This window comes from Ptychodera flava, chromosome 6, assembly GCF_041260155.1.
Source record: "Ptychodera flava strain L36383 chromosome 6, AS_Pfla_20210202, whole genome shotgun sequence".
NCBI classification, from domain to species: domain Eukaryota; kingdom Metazoa; phylum Hemichordata; class Enteropneusta; family Ptychoderidae; genus Ptychodera; species Ptychodera flava.
The window spans coordinates 40,577,696-40,599,258 of record NC_091933.1 but is presented as its reverse complement, the minus strand read 5'-3'; the positions used below and the strand labels follow the sequence as shown (position 1 = coordinate 40,599,258).

The window sequence follows — 21,563 nt, the reverse complement described above, 5'->3', positions numbered from 1 at the left end:
ACTGGCCTTTCAGTGATGATACATCAACGTCTTATTCTGATGTCTTTTCAAGTTGTGCAATTGTTGAAGAAATATCAAAGTGACTTACACCAAAATTAGTGATGATACTATTCTATATTCTGAGAATTAATTTCTTTATTGTTCCATGCAAACAGAAAAGATACATGTACCAATAAATTTCTATTCCTAGTTGCAATATGTGTTCTGGCTGTATGAGTATATTCTGATGACTTTAACTTTATAAACATTCAAATGAAAATGGTCTTTCTGATGATTAACAATGGGAATACAGCCATTTTTATGAAGAAAGTACATTTCATACTTTGAAATACCTTGCTAGATACAAGTCAGTGTTTTGTTTGTAGTACATGTATAATCATTGACCTTGTGTGTCTATTTGCTGGAAAGGTAGAAAATACACCAAAAGTGACAGTAGCTTTAATATACATATTAGCAGGACCAGCACAATCAGCATTCTTTTTTTAACCGGAGAATATGTCATTTAACTATTCTTACAGGTGCTCGGAAAATCAAAGTGGTGATTGATATGAAAGGTGATACAACACCAAAATCTCCATCAACACCACAGCGTTCAGCAACTCCATCTATCATCAAAGAAGGTGATGAGTTTATCATTGGTCAAGTCATCATCAAACCAGACCTGAGTTGGCCAGGCTTTGATGAAATCATTGCAGCCACTTTGGTAGCACATTCAAAGGTTGGTTGACTTGTGGTATCCATTATCACTGTCTCTTTCTGCATTGTGGTCAGCAGTAAACCACAGCATCCTACTTTTCCAATGACCAATTTTCTAGTGTGGCAGTCCAGCAAAGATTACACCAAGATAGGAATAATGTTACAGGGGGTTAAACATGTTCAAAATATCAGCTATTATGTGAGCAGCATGAATAACATCTGACAACACTGTAATCTATGGTTGTATTAATCTCCAAACCCTTCCATGTAGCAATGTCCAAACAGCTCTTTTTCCGTAAAATGAATACTTTCTCAACTATGCATATATACACAAGAGTGGAATAGCAGCTTTTGAAAGGGTCAAGATCACCATCTTTTGACATCAATACAGTTATTTTTGTCCAGTGTTTGCAATATGAAGTGATTTATTTTTAGCAAATGAAATGACACTTATAGCGGTCAGTATATATCTCAACATTTGCCTTAGACATGAGATAAAACTACTTTATGACATAATTTGAATATGTACACTTAGTTCCATTGTCAGAATTTTCATTGACATCACCACTTAATAAATTTCATGTTAAAGAATACGGCATAAAAAGTTTCACAAGTAACAAAATGAAATGAAATAGTCTCAGGTAACCATAAAAACCAAAAGATTACACCAACGTACTAAAGCACCATCACTTCCCATTAAGTTATGGTGATATATTCCTAGATATCTTATTTTCCTACCGTAATATTCACTCCCACTTGGTAACATTTTTCAAACACATTTTTTTAATGCCAACGGTCGATATTTGACGTGGCGACTCCGCGCGGTTCGCGAGATATCGATAAAAACATGTCATTTCCCGAGCGTATTTTTCACATCCTGAAGTTTTACGATCGTTTCTGATTATGACCCGAAATCCCCCGAAAGTGTGTTGTTGTGCTGATTGACGATATTCTAAGGAGTCCAAAACGTTCGAATGACGCAATTAATTTACCTCCTACTGCGATGACTTTATATACATCATTATCAATGCCTTTACCTCTGGTAATTCTTAAACTTCTCCTTAGTTTTCGTCGTTTTCATTATTCTCAATCAGTTGTATTAAATTTTTAAACAATACCACATAGATATCAGTTTTTACGTGTAAAATATTAGTTGCCTCTGATGACTACATTTTGTCGTCTGCCACACAGTTACGCGTGGTTCGATACATAGCGGCCGCCACGTGTGGTATGCGCGCATACCACGCGGCGGCCACTATGCATACTATGTATCAACCGCACCTATCTGTGCTAGTCACCTATGCGAATTCTGGTGGAATCAGCAAACTTTGTTTTTTTGGGTTTTTTGCCGAGTCAGTAGGACTCGGCTTTCTCCCATGGGACATGACCGCTCACCGACGCGAGTGGTACTGCTGTGGCGTACAGCAGCGTCAGAGTGGACTCGTACTCCATAGCTTAGTTGACAATGGCCCCAGTGCCGAACATTCTATGTTCGTAAGCTGAATTCAGGTGGGCCACCGGAATTCAAACTTTAACTTTTTTGAGGACATGTTTTTATCGATATTTCGCGATCCGTGCGCAGTCGCCATGTCAAATATCGACCGTCGGCATTAGAAAATGTGTTTTAAAAATGTTACCAAGTGGGAGTGCCTCTTTAATATTCACTGCAATTTTAAATTTGCTTGAATTCCAATGACATGGCTTGTCAATGTTACAGCAATTAAGTCTATCACAGATAAACAACATAGTAGGGCAGGGCCACACATTATGTGATATCTGTGTAAATGACAATAAGGTTTATCCCCAAGGAATGAAACCTCATACCTTAAAACATAGTAAAGAGAAATTAAAACAAAACACATTTAATCCTGTTTGTCTGTGGACCCTGTTACTTCACTGAACATTTGATAGACTGAAAACGAGATGTGAATTTTGAATAGTTCTGAGATAGCCTAATCAACACTATTGTATGGGATAATTTTGATGAAATTTGTAGGAGCTTGGAGCTGTTGGTAGGGAGATGGAAGACACCGATCCAGACAATAGCGATGAAAACAGCAACATTGCAGAGAAAGGACTAGGCCTTACTGGTGACAGCATTCTCTGCTATGTGTCTGGTAAGAATTAACCTGTCAACGTGTCCGCCTAGTATTTGGCCTGCAGTTTATGTGTCTGATAAGAATTGACCTGTCAATGTCTTTTCCTGTATGGCCAGTGTTATAAAGAGCCGAGTTCTTTCTTCCAAATACCCAGAAAACCATTTGTGAACAATGGCAAAAATGCTGATTTTTTGCTCACATGTTCACACACGTGAGCATATGTCGCAGCGATGTCTGTCTGTCTGTGTGTCTGTGTGTCTGTGTGTCTGTCCGTCTGTCTGTCTGTGTGCTCGATATCTCAAAAATGGCTCATCAGATCAGAATCAAATCTGGTACATAGATTCAGTTTACAAATGGCAAGAACTGATTAGTTTTTGGTGGGTGTGGCTTGCTTACTTTTTGCTCATTTGCATAATTAATGATTAAAAAAACCCATATATATTGACAACAACTGCCCATAATTTATTGAGATTTGCTACAAATGTTGATCACACTAAGGTATATCAGCTGTGAAAGATATTAAGGGATGACATCAAGGTAACGGATAATTTGCATATTTAATGAACTTTCCTAATTAGGGATATATATCTGATTTGACTTGATCAAAATTGATAAAACTTTGTATGCATATTGAAGATACTATAAGACAACATTATTGAAAGTCATTAACTTTTTTACTTCAGCCAATTCCTAATTTGCATATTTAATGAACTTTCCTAATTAAGGATATTTATCTTTATTTACTAGACCAAATTTGATGAAACTTGCTATGTACATTAGAGATACTACGATACAATACAATATTGAAAGTCATTAAGCATCTTTACTTTTAGCCAATTCCTTACAAATTTGCAAATTTAATGAACTCTACTAATTAAGGATATTTATCTGTCTTGACTAGACCAAAGTTGATGAATTGCTTTGTACATTAAAGATACTATGATACAATATTTATTTAAAGTCATTTAGCATTTTTACTTCAGCCAATTACCAATTTGCATATTTAATGAGAACATTTCAGTCAATTCCTTATTTGCATATTTTAATGAACTTTCCTGATTGGGGATATATACTTGGATTTAGAATTCATCTGTGGTGAATATTATGTTGATCATAACACCTTCAATGAAGTTGCAAACATATGGCAAAGGTTCATAACTGCAATATATAATGAAACACGTGAGCATTTTCAGTTCATATCTGGTTCTTTGTGTGTGTTTATTGTTTAAAACTATGCCATTGATTAAAGGCAGTTAGAGCCAGCAATTGGTGGTATTTTCAATAGGAAGAAATAAGGCATTATTCATCATGGAACAACATAGTAAACAAGCAATACATTTATTCAAAAGTTTTGAACATGAAAAGTTTTGAACTTGAACAAGACAGTGATATATGGACTTTTTCAAATCACTGGATTTCTTTTTCTCTGAGTAGGATCTATAACTTGGTACCCAGAGGAAGACAACGATGATATCCCCTATGAATTTTTCAGTAGTCGTCATAGAGTGTATATCCAGCTGATGGGCCTCAGAGAAGGCTGCCTTGACAAATTGGCTTATGAATCACTTATACCAATTCACACATTGCAGACTTACTACAGGCTGGTGAGTACCTTCACTGTCATATGTACATGCTGGCAATATTCAAAATACTGAAGTCCTGTCATCTCCCAACATTGTTACTATTCAACTATCCTTCCTTTTATTTTCCATCAATGACCAGATGATTCATCATAATGGAAGAATCCCGATTATACACATTCCCAACATCCTTCCCTTTCAACACCCCTCCCTTTCAACACCCCTCCCTTTCAACACCCCTCCCTTTCAACATCCCTCTCAATATCCTTCCTTGACCATTTCAATACCAATATTGATTGCAATTAGTTCAGAATAGAGAAATTAAAGCCCCTGTAGCTGTAACTCTTGAAATTTGTCAACCTGAAAAAGGCTTTCTATTTTCTCTGGTTTTCTATAAATTTTACAGATTTGAAGGATATAGTCTTTTTAGTCCCCACGGACACCGTCCGGGGGGACTTATAGGTTTGGTCATGTCCGTGCGTGCGTCCGTGCGTCCGTGCGTGCGTGCGTGTGTGCGTGCGTCCGTCCGTTCACACAGATATCTCAGAGATGCAAGAAGCGATTTCATTCAAACTTGGTACAAGGATTACTTCATATGTCATACAGATGCACGTCGATTTGTTTTGGGATACGATCAAATATGGCCACCAGACGGCCATTTTATTACGATTTTTTCATGTACAGAGCCATAACTCAGACATGTTTCAACCAATTTTATTCAAAGTTGGTACAAGGACATTGACCAATGTCATAGATATGCACGTCAATTTTTTTTGTGATACGATCCAATATGGCCGCCAGGCGGCCATTTTATTACGATTTTTTCATGTACAGAGCCATAACTCAGACATGTTTCAACCGATTTTATTCAAAGTTGGTACAAGGACATTGACCTATGTCATACATATGTACGTCGATTTTTTATGTGATACGATCCATATGGTCGCTAGGTAGCCATTTTATTACAATGTTTTCATGTACAGAGCCATAACTCAGACATATTTCCACCAGTATCATTCAAAGTTGACATTGACCTATTTCATACATATGCTCGTCAATTTGTTTCACGTCATGTAGCAGTAACATGTCAATTATTGAAGTTTCGTAAGTAGGCTGATATGTCAAGAATATGTACTGCATCAAATTCATGAAACTTTATACAGATGTTAACTGATGTTAAGCTCACATTGCTTTAAAATTGAAAAAGACATTTATCGGCGTCATTTTAATTAATTTTTAATTACATAAGTAGTGAACTTTCCTAATTAGGGTGATATAGACACAAATGAATACAACGCCAAATGTGATGAAACTTGATACAGATGTTGATCTCATAGTGTTGTAAATACTGCATCAAACTTTATGAAATATGGTACCAGTGATAATCTGTTAAGTGTTAGAATTGTATGCAAAAATGTTTTGCAACATCCTGTTGATTAATTCCTAGTTGACTCATTTTATGAACTTTAGGATGGTGGCCTACATTGGTTCTATGTTTTCATCACCATGGAACTCATTCTTGGCCATTGAGCGCCATCTGTATCAAAGTATTTTTATCACAGACCTAATTAATGAAGAGGACTCTATCCTCTCTTAGGACTTGTAATCAAAGTACCCATTATTAACAAGTGGGGACTGTGTCATCAATAATGACTTGTTCAACTGAAATATTGGACAAGCAAATTTAAATTTTGACCGTTATTTTGATTTCCTGCCATTTTTAAAAATTGGTAATATTACAAAGAAAACATAGCATATGGTGTCCCAGTGGAAAACATTCAGCACTATGCATTATATTGGACTACTCTGTTGTTTCTGTGAAGATTCCAATGCATATATGCACTGCGTACTGTGTTTTTGCTTTATTTGCATGAGGGCGCAATTTTATGTTTGGGCAAACATTTATTATTTATCTTGCTCAAAATTGCACATGTAGTTACAGTGGACAGTTTATTCTACCTGTATAAACACCCCTCAATGAGTACATTCCCATGAACTTGTTTTAGTTTGGAAGTAAAATCACAAAAAATAATGCTAAAAGATACAGCTATCGGGCCTTTAGTGTAACTTGTGAGTTCTTTTTATGCAGCAAAAACAAACCTTACAGCAACCATTGAACCCATGACATTCTGCTCTAACATCTATAATAATTGACCACAGGCAATTCTGTAGCATCCTTGTGAATATTTTTAAGTTATAAGGATATATGCTAAAGCCTGTGACCTCTTCCACTAGCTTAAATGCATTTGTACAATTTTTTTCACCTTGCTACTCTTAACTATTCATTTATTGAAAATTACAGATTGAGCAATATAAAAGTGTAGTGTTCTATGGCCCACCTGGTACAGGCAAGACTTACATCGCAAGAAAACTTGGAGAATGTATCAAGGTATTAATTGTTTTGTAAAATCTGCCAACAATTTAACATGTTCACCCCAGATTCCCTGTAAAGAGATCCACACTTACCATTCACAACATTGTGTTTGCACAAAATGACGGTACGTTGTGAAAGGCTCCACTATTCATCTACCGGTAATTATTTTCCGGTATTAATTTACTTCTTCTTTTGCATTGTCTTTAATTTCATTATTTTGTAAACTCTTAGGCCCAATACCTCCTGTTTCGTTACTTCATAGATAGTGTACAGCTACTTCAATTGATTCCAAATGATTGTTACTGTATGTTTTTAATTCCCCTTACACAGCACAAACAAAAAACCAGCAATGGTGAATGTGAAGTTACTCATGTAACTTTGAATCCCAAGTATGGCAAAAAAGATCTTTTTAAGCTTCTACAGTCAAAAGGTAGGTGCAACTTCTACTCTTGAAATATTCCCTAATATGGTAAATAAGACTGCACTTTACCCATGAAATATTCCCTTGTGTGATAAATAAGACTGCATTCAGTTAGACAAATTAACAATTTTGTATCATGGTAATCATGTGTTTAATATTTCAAGATATACTGAAAGTCCAACAAGAGCGCTAATCAAAATTTTGACTTTTATGGTAACTAAGACTGCACTCTACCCATGAAATATTCCCTTATATGGTAACTAAGACAGCACTCTACCCATGAAATATTCCCTAATATGGTAACTAAGACTGCACTCTACCTATGAAATATTCCCTTATATGGTAACTAAGACTGCACTCTACCCATGAAATATTCCCTTATATGGTAATAAGACTGCACTCTACCCATGAAATATTCCCTTATATGGTAACTAAGACTGCACTCTACCTGTGAAATATTCCCTTATATGGTATCTAAGACTGCACTCTACCCATGAAATATTCCCTTATATGGTAACTGAGACAGCATTCTACCCATGAAATATTCCCTTATATGGTAATAAGACTGCACTCTACCATGAAATATTCCCTTATATGGTAACTAAGACTGCACTCTACCCATGAAATATTCCCTTATATGGTAACTAAGACTGCACTCTACCCATGAAATATTCCCTTATATGGTAACTAAGACTGCATTCTACCCATGAAATATTCCCTTATATGGTAACTGAGACTGCACTCTACCCATGAAATATTCCCTTATATGGTAACTAAGACTGCACTCTACCCATGAAATATTCCCTTATATGGTAACTAAGACTCCACTCTACCCATGACATATTCCCTTATATGTAAATAAGACTGCACTCTACCCATGAAATATTCCCTTATATGGTAACTGAGACTGCACTCTACCCATGAAATATTCCCTTATATGGTAACTAAGACTGCATTCTACCCATGAAATTTTCCCTTATATGGTAACTGAGACTGCATTCTACCCATGAAATATTCCCTTGTGTGATAAATAAGACTGCACTCAGTTAGAGAAATTAACATTTGCATCATGATAATCATGTGTTTAATGTTAATATTTCAAATGTACTGAAAGTCCAATGAGAGGATAATCAAAATTTTGACTTTCCAAATTGAATCTTTTACTGCATTTTAACTTCCATCCATTGAAAATATGATAGAAGTGTTCTGTTTTTTGTTCTCACAGGATTTTTGCTGTCAACCAAAGAAGAAGGTAAAGATGCAGTACCGACCCCAATATTGGTATTGGATGATCTTAGTCGCATATCATTGGCTGATGTGTTTGGTGAGTTGCTTTACGCTTTGGAAAACAGAGGCCCACAACATCCCATCAACGTGAAACTAGGTATGTACCAGTTATTGTACACATCTCATAATAAGGTCATTACAGTGCCATTTATTTCAACACATAGTCAGTTTTAGCGAACAATTGAACAATTCTACGCATGTGAAGTCAATTCTGCCATATCTGTACTCAAATGATTTTGTAAGAGTTATTTTTGACCGTTTTGTTTGACATTTCCTGTTCTGTTTTCAGATGAATCTGATGATGGCAAAGATTCTGTAACTGGTTCTTATTACCTCCAAGAAAATTGTTACGTCTTGGGTACTATGGATAAACCAAGGTATGGACAGATATTCAGATAATATAAGTGAAAGAGAAAATCTTAAGTTGAAGATACAGTACAAAGCTGCTAGGAGAATACTAAAAGATTGAAAAGCACATCAAAAAACATGTACAGAATGGAGCAGAAACATGAATTGTGATAACTTTTATTGAAAGTCATGACATAATTTCAAGTCCACTGCATGCAAGTTGCTGTCAGCATGTATCACACTGGGTATTCACAAGATTAAGGTTCAGTGCATAACATATAGCATGAGCCGCTACAGGAGTACCATATGGAGTGAATTGTACCCGTATTGAGTGCATGCCTGCCTACGAAAGGGGGTTATTGCTAAATTATCAACATTTGTCTTTATGGTGTTAAAGTTTTATCCTCCGTATTTCTAGCATGAAAAAAGGAGAAAGCAGAATCAATTATTGAGTCATCATAGTTGAACAGATATTCAGTGCCCAGAAACCAGCATTGTTGACGTGAAGGAGATATAGCTTGTGTACTTTGTTGGAGCAGTGGAAACAACACAGCTCGGACAACAAAAAGTGACAACACTGATTGGCAAAGTGCAAGCCAATTGCCCTAATATGGCAGTTCTAGAAGCAACATGCTCTGATACGGCATTGATTTGAGCCTTTTGATAGAGCTTCTATCCTTTTTGAGAGGCCTGATTTAACAATTGTAAAACAGCATTTTACCATGGCTAGTGTAAACTCTTGTCCCATCAGATTGATGCATTGGCATGACTGACATTCTGATATAATATACTACAGATTTTTTAAAACATGTTTTGACTCTATAAGTAAATGTAGCAGGATTTTATTCAATTTGAACTTATCATATTGACTAGAATCACTCCCATATCTGATAGATCAACTGGTTTAGATCTTGTGGTGCAGCAGAAATTCCGCTGGGTACACTTAAAGTGTGATGGCGAGCCAGTCAAGGGACTTCTTCAGCGACACCTACGAAGGCGATTGATTCATAAGTACAGTGGAAAGATACCCTGCATATCAGACTCACTGTGCAAAGCTGTTGAATGGATATGTGGAGTATGGCAACGACTCAACGCTTGCCTTACAAAGTTAGGCTTGTCAGAGCTTGTTCTTGGACCAAGACATTTCTTTGCCTGTCCAATAGAAGTCAACAAACCGAAAGCCATTCTCAGGTATTTCCAGCAGACAATTTTGTAAAATTTTTTAACAAGTTCAAAATCGTTTTTGTATTTTATCTTTCAGCAAATGTCATTTCTGTGTATGGAATATTTTGCTTTTTACTCTCATCCAGTATTCTCTTGATTAGTATGATGACTGATGGATTAATTTTGAGTGATTTGTTGATTGACTAATAACAAGCATATTTTAAAACTCTCCTTCACACTTTTGGGTGTACTGTCCTCTGTAGATGGCTGAGTCTGTCGTGGAACCATGCCATAGCACCTGGTGTAGAGGATGCTGTGTTGAGAGGTTGCACATCTGTGATGCAAGGTCATCACAAAGTTGCCACCACGGCTTTGTTTGTCCTTCTACAGAGAGCTGTCGTTCCAGGATGTCCCCTCTCACAGACAGGTAAACTTACCGTCTATCTATTCTTTGTTGACCCTTTCATCCTAATATTGCCATATGTAAGTTTAGCTATGACAACTATAGTCCTTGGTGGTGTTGAAATTTGATAAATTCAATGGACATGAAGTCTTGTGTCTGGTGAAAGGGGACTGTCAGTTTAAGCCAAGAGTACAAGGCCAAAGACTCAACAGAAGCCAATAAGGAGACGGTTTACATAGCTCTGAACTGATAACACCTTCAAGTCACCCTTCACTAATCACATGTAATCATTCTGTAACAAAAAGTATGAGAACAGTACTTACAGCACTGTAACTATAAAAGTTTATTTGATCTCTCAAGAACAAGGACCAAGACTTTGATGTATCATGGTCAGTTATTTACAGAGTATCAAGTTACTCTATCATAAGCAAGCGATATAATCTTTATTTGTCAGAAAAGCTACACATTATCAATGCTAACAAATCTATGCTGTTAACAAATGATCCGAGTTGGTTTCAAAGTGTCGTCATGAAAATTATTTATTGAATTTCAAAACCACCTAGTACTATAGTACAATGGTACATACCTACCCTATAGGCGAAAAAACATTCTAAGGGTAAAAGAAGCCTGACGATTGCTAGATGCAGGAAACTTAAGTAACAAATATTATTACTTTGTACTTTAAGTAATTTGTGTTATTATTTTTAGCTCATTTTGGTATGTATATAAATACCAAATAGAGCTTATATGGTGAGTCGGTGGCATTTGTATGTCTGTATGTACAGGGATCACTTTGGGGCGCGATAACGCAATATTTACGCTCAAAAATCAGAAAAATCGCATTCAGAAAAATCAATTGGGCAAAAAAGTCGCGCCGATAATGCAAATGGCGCGTACGTGATACATTTACGCGATCTAAATTCATCGGTAATATTTGGCAGGTTTTCAGTACAGAACCACTCATTGTGTCGCCGTAGAGAGCGCTATACCAAGAACCTGTTGCAGAGTTACCCGTTTCAAACAGCGTTTGTGATTGGTTGCCAACAGGAAGTTTTGTGTTCATTGACAAATCATTGGAGTGGATACAGCAAGTGTTCATTGCTGATGTACAGCGTGTTGTCGTCGCTCAAAATGGCGCTTTCGAAGGAATTCGTGTCCAGTACGAGTGGTAGTGCGAAGAAAAAACGAAATGCACTATTCTGGACTACTGTACTTCGTTACTCCCGCACTAGAAAGTATGGATTCGATCGCCTCCGATTACAACTACACTCAGTGTGACAGTTTTCGGACAGGGTAGTGAATTTCGCCCAAAGCTGTTTCATAAATGACAAGCACTACGAAATCTTATTATCATACCTTTCGAAACTTTATTGTGTTTATCCTCAAACTGTTAACACCGACAGAAGTGGCATTTAGGGGGTCAAAGTTGCCAAATTTTTTACCCATGTTGAGTGCGTAGTATTCGGACTGATATCACAGTAATCTAATCGGATGTCGTATTTGGAATATGATTATAGGGGCTAAATACTGTAATTTTGAAACTTCGAACCCCAATTTTCAATTTCTATGTGTTCAGAAAACTATATGGAAATATTGTAATAATTAGTTACGTTTAATCCATGGACGATGCAACTATATTTTGACGTGTATAGCGCTTAGATATCGGACACGGGCGGTCTGTGTGTGTTGCGTTCGCCACCTTGTATTGTACGGTGTGGCTAACTTTGCCAAGTTTGTAGCCCGAAATAGCTTCTACCGAAAAAAACTATCCAAAACGGGATGGCAGCGTCACCTGACTTAATTTGACTTTTAAAACGCTATCAATACGGAGCGAAGTGAGTACAACGAACAGCATGTCATTAAATGTCCGAAAACTGTGGTTGTCCGAAAATTGTCACACTGAGTGTATTGTTATGCAAATTAACCAATATTCAGAAAATCACGGACATCCCACCGACTTTGAAATTCTCCCACTGTTTTTTTTCATGTGGGATTTTATCTCATGCAGTTCTTGAGCCAGGGTTATCCCTGTATGTATGTATGTATGTGCGGATGTATGTACGTCACACACAAAAGCTCCCAAACTGCCACACCTACCATCACAGTATTTGGTGTACAGGTAGACCCAGGGGTTGAGAAGTGACGCTGTTCAAATGAACATGTCAGTGTCAGAAATATGCAAATGAGGTAATCCTGCAAATGTGCGGGAGTGGTGGCATTAACTGAAACAGCCCACACATCTCTGAGTTTGAGATTCTGTAATCTCTAACCTATTTGTATGCAGTGTACCTATTATGTGTAGGAGTGGTGGCAGTGACTGAAACAGGCTACTCCACTGACCTTGAGTCATTTCCTGTTATTGTTCATGAACTGATACATATTCGTTCTTTGCATTTTCTAATTTCTTTACAGAGGCAGAACGGTACCTATCTAGCTTTCGTGGGGGCAGCATTGGCTCTGTACATCTTTCAGTACCAAAGAAATCAAGTAAAAATGTCAAGAAGACTTCAAGCTTTGGTTGGAAGCACAGTCCTACGACTGGTAAGAAGAAAGACAAAGAGAAAGATAACAAGAAACCCAAGGAGAAAGCTGCCACCACTGTAACAGTAACAGCTGAACCTTGCTCATCAGATAGTGATGATAGTAAGTTACTCTTTGCAGAACTCCCTGTCAACAGAAACACTTTTGGGCTGATGTGCAGCGTCTCGGAAGCTGAATCTTACCATTATAATTAAATAATACCAAAAGACCCCCTAAGTTGCTGTGAATAGTGACAATCGACCAATCAGCACGAGCACGAGCTGCACTTCAGCAGACACTTTTAAGACAAGGACTGCATTTAAGGTAGTACACGCCTTGAAATTGAAAGCCTTAAACTTTTTCTCAAACTTTCTGTAGGGAACTTTTAAATCATTCCCTTTCAAAATCAAGAATAAAAATCAGGGATCAACTTGCAAAACTTGGTACTAGACAAACAAACTACCAGTATTTATCACTTAAAATTCAAAATGTTAGCCATACCTGTGTTAACTCTATGAGGAATAATTGGATTTTCAATTTTCAAAAAAATAATCAGGTACAAACTGTAGTTACTCTATGACCTTCAAAATGAGCCTCCATGAGTGGTACACCAAAATTTCATTGTAAAAGTGAGAGAGTCAATGTCTATTAATAAGGTGTATTCTATGTTAAAAGTAAATTTAGGAGTATTAATAATACACAGACATTTTCATCATAGGTACTCACTTGGAGAGTATTGAATAGTAAAGTTATGATAATATCACACAAAATGAAAATCAAACAGTGTTTTTCAACCGTAGACTTTTATTGTAACATGTCCAGTGAATTTCACAAAATTCATGATAACCAGTTACAAAAAATTGCATTCACAATATTTTGACATTAGTTGATCTTGCATTGACAGTATCTCGACTTTCCTTGCTTTTACAGCTAGCATTCATCATATCTTGACTTTCCTTGCTTTTACAACTAGCATTCATCATATCTCGACTTTCCTTGCTTTTACAGCTAGCATTCATCATATCTTGACTTTCCTTGCTTTTACAGCTGCTGACAGTATCAGTGAAAGCACAAAGAAAGCTTCAGAAGAGATTGCCAGACAAGTGTTGGAAGCTCTTGATCAACCGCCCATGTAAGCTAGTTGACAATGCAATTTTCGGCAGTATTTTTCACCATAAAATATTTATATCTAAATTTTACCTTGAGATAAAATGTATGAAAGATAAAGAATATAAAAATATTATCGATATTCATACAGCAACTGCAACAGGATTTTTTATCTATAAAATCAGATCTCTATAGATTAATAAAGGTACAAATTGTGTAATAATTGCTTGTACTGGAGTCTTGGACTAAATGAGAATAAATTGGATGACTTTTTTGTTGAGTAGCTATCATTAGTGCGTCTGTCTGTAGCATAACTATGTAACCTTGTGGAAATGACAGATTTATTAGGGTCTATGATTTTCCAAACATAAAGCTAAAAAAATTTGGGAAAAAGCTTGAAGCAGTTTATTTTTGTCACCATTTGTATAATCTTCACATTACTTTAAAGGTCTGGTGAAATGCCCATGGTGAAAATTAACAGAAACACCCTTGATGGTCTATAGAACAGTTATGTTCATTTCTGATATCGTTTAGTGTGTGTCCAGTCAACTTTTTTCGCCTTTCTGATACTTGACCGACACCGTATCTTATAACAGGAAGTAAGTATTTTACATCTTCGTAAGCTCCCCACAGGGAGTAACCTCTAGGGTGTCGGCTTACGTAAGTAGTATCATACTGAAAGTTCACGTGAACGCTCGCCAAACACGCAAAATGCGATAAAAAACTTGAATGTGGCAAAAATTATACTACAATGAAAATTTTGACGTGAAATTTCGGTTTTGCCAGTCAAAGCTACAAGTTTTGCGGATTAATTGAAGTAAGCAACACTTCCTGGTTAAAGCCGAGGAAATGCTCGTCAGAAGGCGTTTGGCCACAGTCACTTGTTGATGGCCACTGCTGTGTGGTACGCATTATTTATACTACATAGCGGTGGTCATGTATCGAATCACAAGTGACTGTGGTAGTGACGTATTGGACATGTTCGCGCCGTATATGCACAGAGACATCATGGGCAAGATCGTCCCAGGGTAGACGTCCCTAATGGATTTAAATCAAGACAAGTTCCCACATTTAACAAAGCAGATGGCGCTTGCAGCATACTTTTTGGGTCGAGCAATATTCTCCAACGCACGTAGCGCTGGTGGGAGAGTCAACTGGGGAGAAACAGAAGGCTAGCGTGCATAGGTTGCACTGATCACACACAGGACTTTATACTTTGTTGTGTTAGTAGATATGGGGCAGAGATAAGGCAGCATGGGACCGCTATTCGATGTAAATGAACAGCGTTGTGACGTCAGAGCACACCAACCAAGACCCAGCTGAGAGCGTGATCTAATTGCAGCAAAATGACCCCGACAGAAACCGTACATAGAAATATAAAAAATTAACACTCGCGCATACTTTTATGTTGCAATTCTGTTGCGAGTGTAACAATATTGCCCCCTGGAAGCTATTTAGTCTGCTGAACCGGGTTGAATTCACCAGACCTTTAAAACCCTTAGATAGCTGCGAACGTGTAATAAACCGATCTCAAAACATCATCACTTTTCCCAGAGTTTTCTTTGAATAAGACACATTAAAGACTCAAAAAGTGTATAATTCTGTCATAAGTGTCAAAAATGGCATGTAAATTCAATTGGTTTAACATCATTTTAGATTTCCTGCCATTTTCAAAAAGTAATCATGTGACAGAGAAAATAAAGTTTACAACAACAAAATGTTGGCCATTATGTGTTTTGCATTCAAGTATAGGTCATGCTTGTTTCCTTTATGATCACGATGTGTATGTGCAGGAAAGACTGCATTTTTGTACTTTTCCATGTGGACGACATTTTGTTAGTGCGGAACCTGTTTATTATTTAACCTGTTAAAATGTGTAGGCATTAGCCAAATCAGTGAGCAGTGATACATCCATACATGTCCATGGTTTGAAAATAAAATCATGAAAATAGCGCATAAAATTCGCAGCTATTGGGGCTTTAAACATGACATACATTATTTATACTATGCATGTGGAGTCATTTCAATACTCTCCTTGTTTCAACATATGAAATCAATTTCATAATTTTAGTAATGACTTGCAGTCTACTTCTAAAAAAGAAACATTTAGAGACAGAGTTGTTCTTAATGATAGAGCAAAGCATCTCAGCAATGCCAGAGTTCACCTGATACATTTGTCCACTTTTACACCTTTACCACCTAGCAGTGTCAATGGAGATGCCAAGACCACTAGTCTACCAACTATTCCAAAGCAGCAAGGGGAACAAGTTATGGAAGCACTGAAAGACATAGAAACAGGCAAATCTGAGTCAGAACTCAACAAGATTATACGGCTCCATGATCAGCTATTTGGGCAATCCATCCCATCTAAGTCAGACTCCCCGTCAAGTGAGACAGTTATACGTCAAATGTCCAGTTCAAAGAATTGTGATGCCATAGCAAGGGACAGGAGCGAAGTTGGAAAAAGTGACAAAACATCCTCAGCGGTCAACAGAAAGGAACCTGGAAAGAAAGAGAAGTAACAAAAAGAACATAAAACAGTGTAAGAAAGGAAGAAGACATTCAGTAATGAAGGAAACATCTGATTTACAAATTAAACTTGCATTTTCTAAAAAACATTAAATACAAAAACCTGGCATATGGCACACGCACCTTGACAGTTAAATCAAAGAATATAATCTCTGTTTCAGTTCTATTGATACAAAATCTTTCACAAAAAATGAAATCACTTATTCTGTATGCACTGTGAAAAAGACTATAATTTTCATTTTTTTTCATTTTCCACCATGACTAGGCAGTGATGCTTGTTGCCATGGTTACCAATAACTCATGGAAAATGAAAACATCAAACTTTTCTTGGTCTTATCATTTTGAAATAAGGCTACCAATGTAGTAATGTCAACACACAACCCTCTTCTATTCAAAACTCAGCATGTCCAGAACTTCACACTCTAGGAAAAACCTTTCTTTATGGTAAGGTATTCCATATCAAGCCATGCTGAACGCCATACTTAGCTGTTCAACTGAAAAGAGTATAAGGTTGCATTTGCTTGATGTGAACATTTCAAAGAGAGAAATTCTTTTTGTTATTTCATTGAAGTGAAGTATGATACATGTTTTGATTTGAATTGTGGTGCAGTCTGTTACAACAGAATGTCGATAACTGAAAGCTCTCTCGTCTAAAAGTGATTATAATTTTGTAACATTCTTAAAAATCTTGAGTAAACTTCATTGCCCTGGTACCCTCTCTTTCTGTTAAAAAAGTTATACCAAAATCCTCTTTCCCTTCCATTGCTTCCACCAAACACCAATTGGTAAATTGAACACAGATTTACAAACAAGTTCAACGTCATGCAGGGGTGATCAAGTCCATACTCAGCAGGATTTCTAAAATGTATGCATTCTTTATCATAGCATTATCAGAACATTCACTGATCAACGCATCAGAATAAAGCATTCATTGATCAATGCATTAGAGTAGAGCATTTATTGATCGGTGCATCAGAATACAGCATTCATTGATCAATGCATCCAAATAGAGCATTCACTGATTAATGCATCAGAATAGAGTATTCATTGATCAATGCCTCAGAATAGGACATTCATTGATCATTGCATCAGAATAGAGCATTCATTGATCAATCCATTCAAATAGAGCATTCATTGATCAATGCATCCAAATAGAGCATTCATTGATCAATGCATCCAAATAGGACATTCATTGATCAATGCATCCAAATAGAGCATTCATTGATCAATGCATCCAAATAGGACATTCATTGATCAATGCATCCAAATAGAGCATTCATTGATCAATCCATTCAAATAGAGCATTCATTGATTAATGCATCAGAATAGAACATTCATTGATCAATGCATCAAAATAGGACATTCATTGATCAATGCATCCAAATAGAGCATTCATTGATCAATCCATTCAAATAGAGCATTCATTGATTAATGCATCAGAATAGAACATTCATTGATCAAGGCATCAGAATAGGACATTCATTGATCAGTGCATCAGAATAGAACATTCACTAGTCAACTCATCAGAATAGAGCATTAACTGATTAATGCGTCAGTACAGTATTAACACTGATCAATTAATCAGAGCATTCATTGACCAATAGAGCAGTCACTGATCAATGGATCAGCATAAAGCATTCACTAGTCAACTCATCAGAATAGAGCATTTATTGGTCAATGCATCAGAGTAGAGTATTAACACTGATCAATGAATCAGAGCATAGAGCAGTCACTGATCAAAGGATCAGAATAGACCATTCACTGATTAACGCAAAAGAATAGCATTTGCTGATCAAGGCATCAGAATAGAGCATCAATGGTCAGTGCATCAGAATAGAGCATTCATTGGTCAATGCATCAGAATAATAACACTAATCAATGAGTCAGAGTATTCTCTGATAAACAGAGCAGAATAGAGCATTCATTGATCAATGCATCAGAATAGAGCATTCAATGATCAACGGATCAGAAAAGAGCATTTAGTGACTGTAGGGCTCGAAATTAACTTTTTTCCCTGGTAGTCCCATTGGGCTACCATTATTTTTTCTGAAGTTGGTAGTCCAGTGACAAGGTCTGGTAGCCCATGCGTGTATGAAGAGTTATTTGTAAAGGATATTTTTATTTATATCTAGACAATGAAAGATTTATTTTTCATGATTCTATGTGAAGTGCATTTTCTAGTCACTTGACATCAATACCCGCAGATCATAGCCCTAGGAGAACGCTATAGCAAGTGTAGTGGACAACGGTGACGCCTTAAAGTTTGACGAACTATTCACACATACGAAGAGCTTAATATATACAAATGTTGATATTCGCCATGACAACGACTTTTCACTCAGCACGTGTAAACATAACATGGCTAAAATAAGTTGGCTATGAATTTCAGGATGACAACTTGGTACAGTCATATTCCCAATACTTTCGTGGCAATTTTGGCTATATTTCTCCACCATAGTACACTATCATGGGATGATCTCGTACACTTCGGAACCGTCAGCTTTTTCTTTGCAGTTTGAATAATTTTGTGTTTAATTGTGATTGATACATTGTGATTACATAACCATGAAAATGAATTTTCATTGGCTATAATTTCCCGAGCCTGTCATCCAAGTACATCAGTCCAGATAATATTTTATTGAAAGTTTGTCGCAACAAATTCGATTGCATAACAAAGTCATAGTCTGTCCTTTCTGTGTCCAGCTGCGGTGACTGTATGAGCGTCGGTCATCTCACAGAGATCAACATGTCACCCACTTGGTAATTTTATGTCCCAGGCTTTGGTAGTCCGTGTGGGCTACCATTTCATGGGTTATGGTAGCCCCAGGGAAAAGTTGGTATTCTCTGGACGCGGGACTACCGCTAATTTCGAGCCCTGAGTGATAAATGTATCAGAATAGAACATTCACACATCAACTAATCAAAATAGAGCATTCATTGATGAGTGCATCAGAATAGAGCATTTATTGATCAGTGCATCAGAATAGAGCATTCATTGGTCAATGCATCAGAATAGAGCATTTATTGATCAATGTATCAGAATAGAGCATTCAATGATCAACTCATCAGAACAGAGCATTTATTGATCAATGTATCAGAATAGAGCATTCATTGATCAATGTATCAGAATAGAGCATTCATTGATCAATGTATCAGAATAGAGCATTTATTGATCAATGTATCAGAATAGAGCATTCAGTGATCAACTCATCAGAATAGAGCATCACCATTAACTGATTTGTAATAATGCATCAGAATTCATTACATTGGAAAATAGGAAAATCAACTCAGCTAGGCCAACATTCACTGAAAATTGTTAGGTCATTGACACTCATTTGCTCACCCGTGGTCTTTGCGCAATGACAGAAAAGTGAAAGTTCTCATAAGTGCTACAGGAATCTAAATTTGATCACTTGAAATAATGATAACATTAAAAGTGGGTCAGGAGTACTGATTGTCAAGTTTATATCAAGCACAAAAAAGTTTTGAAAACATCACATATTTAGTAAGTCAGTATTATTGCTTCCTTTTCTCTTGTGTGAACAATGTTTGCAGTGTATTTTCACCCATGGAATGAGTATGAAAAATGGTTTTATCGTTTGTCTTGTAATTTTAGCAAATCATAAGTTTGGGAGCTAAGTATTCAGGGTTGGTGTACTTGTTTGTTTGTTTGGTTTGCGTGTGTGTGTATATGGTAATCATGAAATTTCCCAATGCATTCATCTAATTGTGTGAGATTTATTTTAGTTCCTACATATTTTTTTTCTGTTCATTCGCAAGTGGAACAGCTTTGCCTGAATATGTAAGAAGGAAATGTTACAAAATCATACAATCAGTCTTTGATTGTACTGAAGGCTTTGGAAATCTCACGACAATTGATTATCAGTGTGGGTTAGGAGAATATCACAATCAGTCGTTGATTGCACCTATGGTGTTTTAATTGCATGACAATTGATTATCAGTGTGGGTAATGAGAATAACCATCTAATTATCTATATTGATTGCACTGATGTGTTTTGAATTATGACAATTGCTTATCTGTATGGACAAGGAAAATATCTATCTCATCAATATGTGGAACAAATAAGTAAATAACTCTTTTCATATGGAAAGGTTGATGTAAGATACACTGATTACAAAGGAAGTAGTTGATCACAGTCGAATACTACCGAAAGGTTGCGATACTAAGCACTTTTGGTTTTTTATGTAGCTTTCAACATCATGGATGTATCCAAATTAATTTAAAAAGTAGGTTAAGCTTATTCATAATTAGTAAGTAATGTTCATGAATGATACATTATTCTTATATTCTATATTTTGGTCATAAAGTGAATCACTGGATCCATCACTCATCTCAGAAAACTGTGTAAAGCTTCGAACTTTACTTTTGTAACCGTTTTAGATTTTTGAAAGATGAAGAAGGATATGTTATTTGTTCTAGGCTGTAACACTGACAATCCAATCATTTGCATGTTAACTGCTGAGTGTTCCATCTGGCAGATGATTAGCAGTGGAATCTAATATTTACAAATCAACTTTTATAGGAGTTTCAACATTTGTGCCTGCTTTACAAGTATTTATTCTAAATTATTATCAACACTGCTACTTCCCATTCATTTGTCAAATCAGACAGTATTTTTACATTTTGCACATATTTAAAAGACAAACAAGAAGTATTAAGACCTACCATTGTTTCTATATCAGGAAGAGCACAAATACAAGATTTTATCACCTCTTGCTATGTGGAAACAATATGGAATTATACAGGAAAATGTCATACACAAATCGTATCACAAGTTTCTAGCAAGTATTGCTAATTTGTATTTACATCAGTCTCATGTATATGAGGGACTGTTTACATCATTAACAACTATTACCAACACTACTTAAATGCCGCAGACTCACAAAAAAAGTATCAGGTCACATAATTTGTCTAATTACCTTCAGGGTAACAAATTTCTCATATATGCACCGAATTGAGAAGCAAAATATGCAATTTTATTGCACCTGTCCAGGTAATATTGACAGCAGGATT

General features: G+C 36.4%; 1 protein-coding gene across 3 annotated transcripts in view; it reads left to right on the top strand.

Annotated features, from left to right (window-relative positions):
• The window catches only part of LOC139135796 (cortactin-binding protein 2-like), a 62,953-nt gene extending 46,297 nt beyond the window's left edge, over positions 1-16,656 (top strand). For 2 of the 3 annotated variants that reach the window (XM_070703500.1, XM_070703498.1), the window contains exons 11-22: positions 519-718; positions 2,693-2,813; positions 4,230-4,399; positions 6,678-6,764; positions 7,080-7,179; positions 8,396-8,554; positions 8,747-8,834; positions 9,700-9,996; positions 10,233-10,396; positions 12,785-13,015; positions 13,940-14,024; positions 16,203-16,656. In XM_070703500.1, the coding sequence (XP_070559601.1) occupies positions 519-718; positions 2,693-2,813; positions 4,230-4,399; positions 6,678-6,764; positions 7,080-7,179; positions 8,396-8,554; positions 8,747-8,834; positions 9,700-9,996; positions 10,233-10,396; positions 12,785-13,015; positions 13,940-14,024; positions 16,203-16,521 (2,021 nt within the window). In that variant the 3' untranslated portion in view covers positions 16,522-16,656. The remainder of the gene's footprint in view (positions 1-518; positions 719-2,692; positions 2,814-4,229; positions 4,400-6,677; positions 6,765-7,079; positions 7,180-8,395; positions 8,555-8,746; positions 8,835-9,699; positions 9,997-10,232; positions 10,397-12,784; positions 13,016-13,939; positions 14,025-16,202) is intronic. The other variant, XM_070703499.1, reaches the window with a different exon arrangement.
• The last annotated feature ends 4,907 nt before the right edge of the window (positions 16,657-21,563 follow it).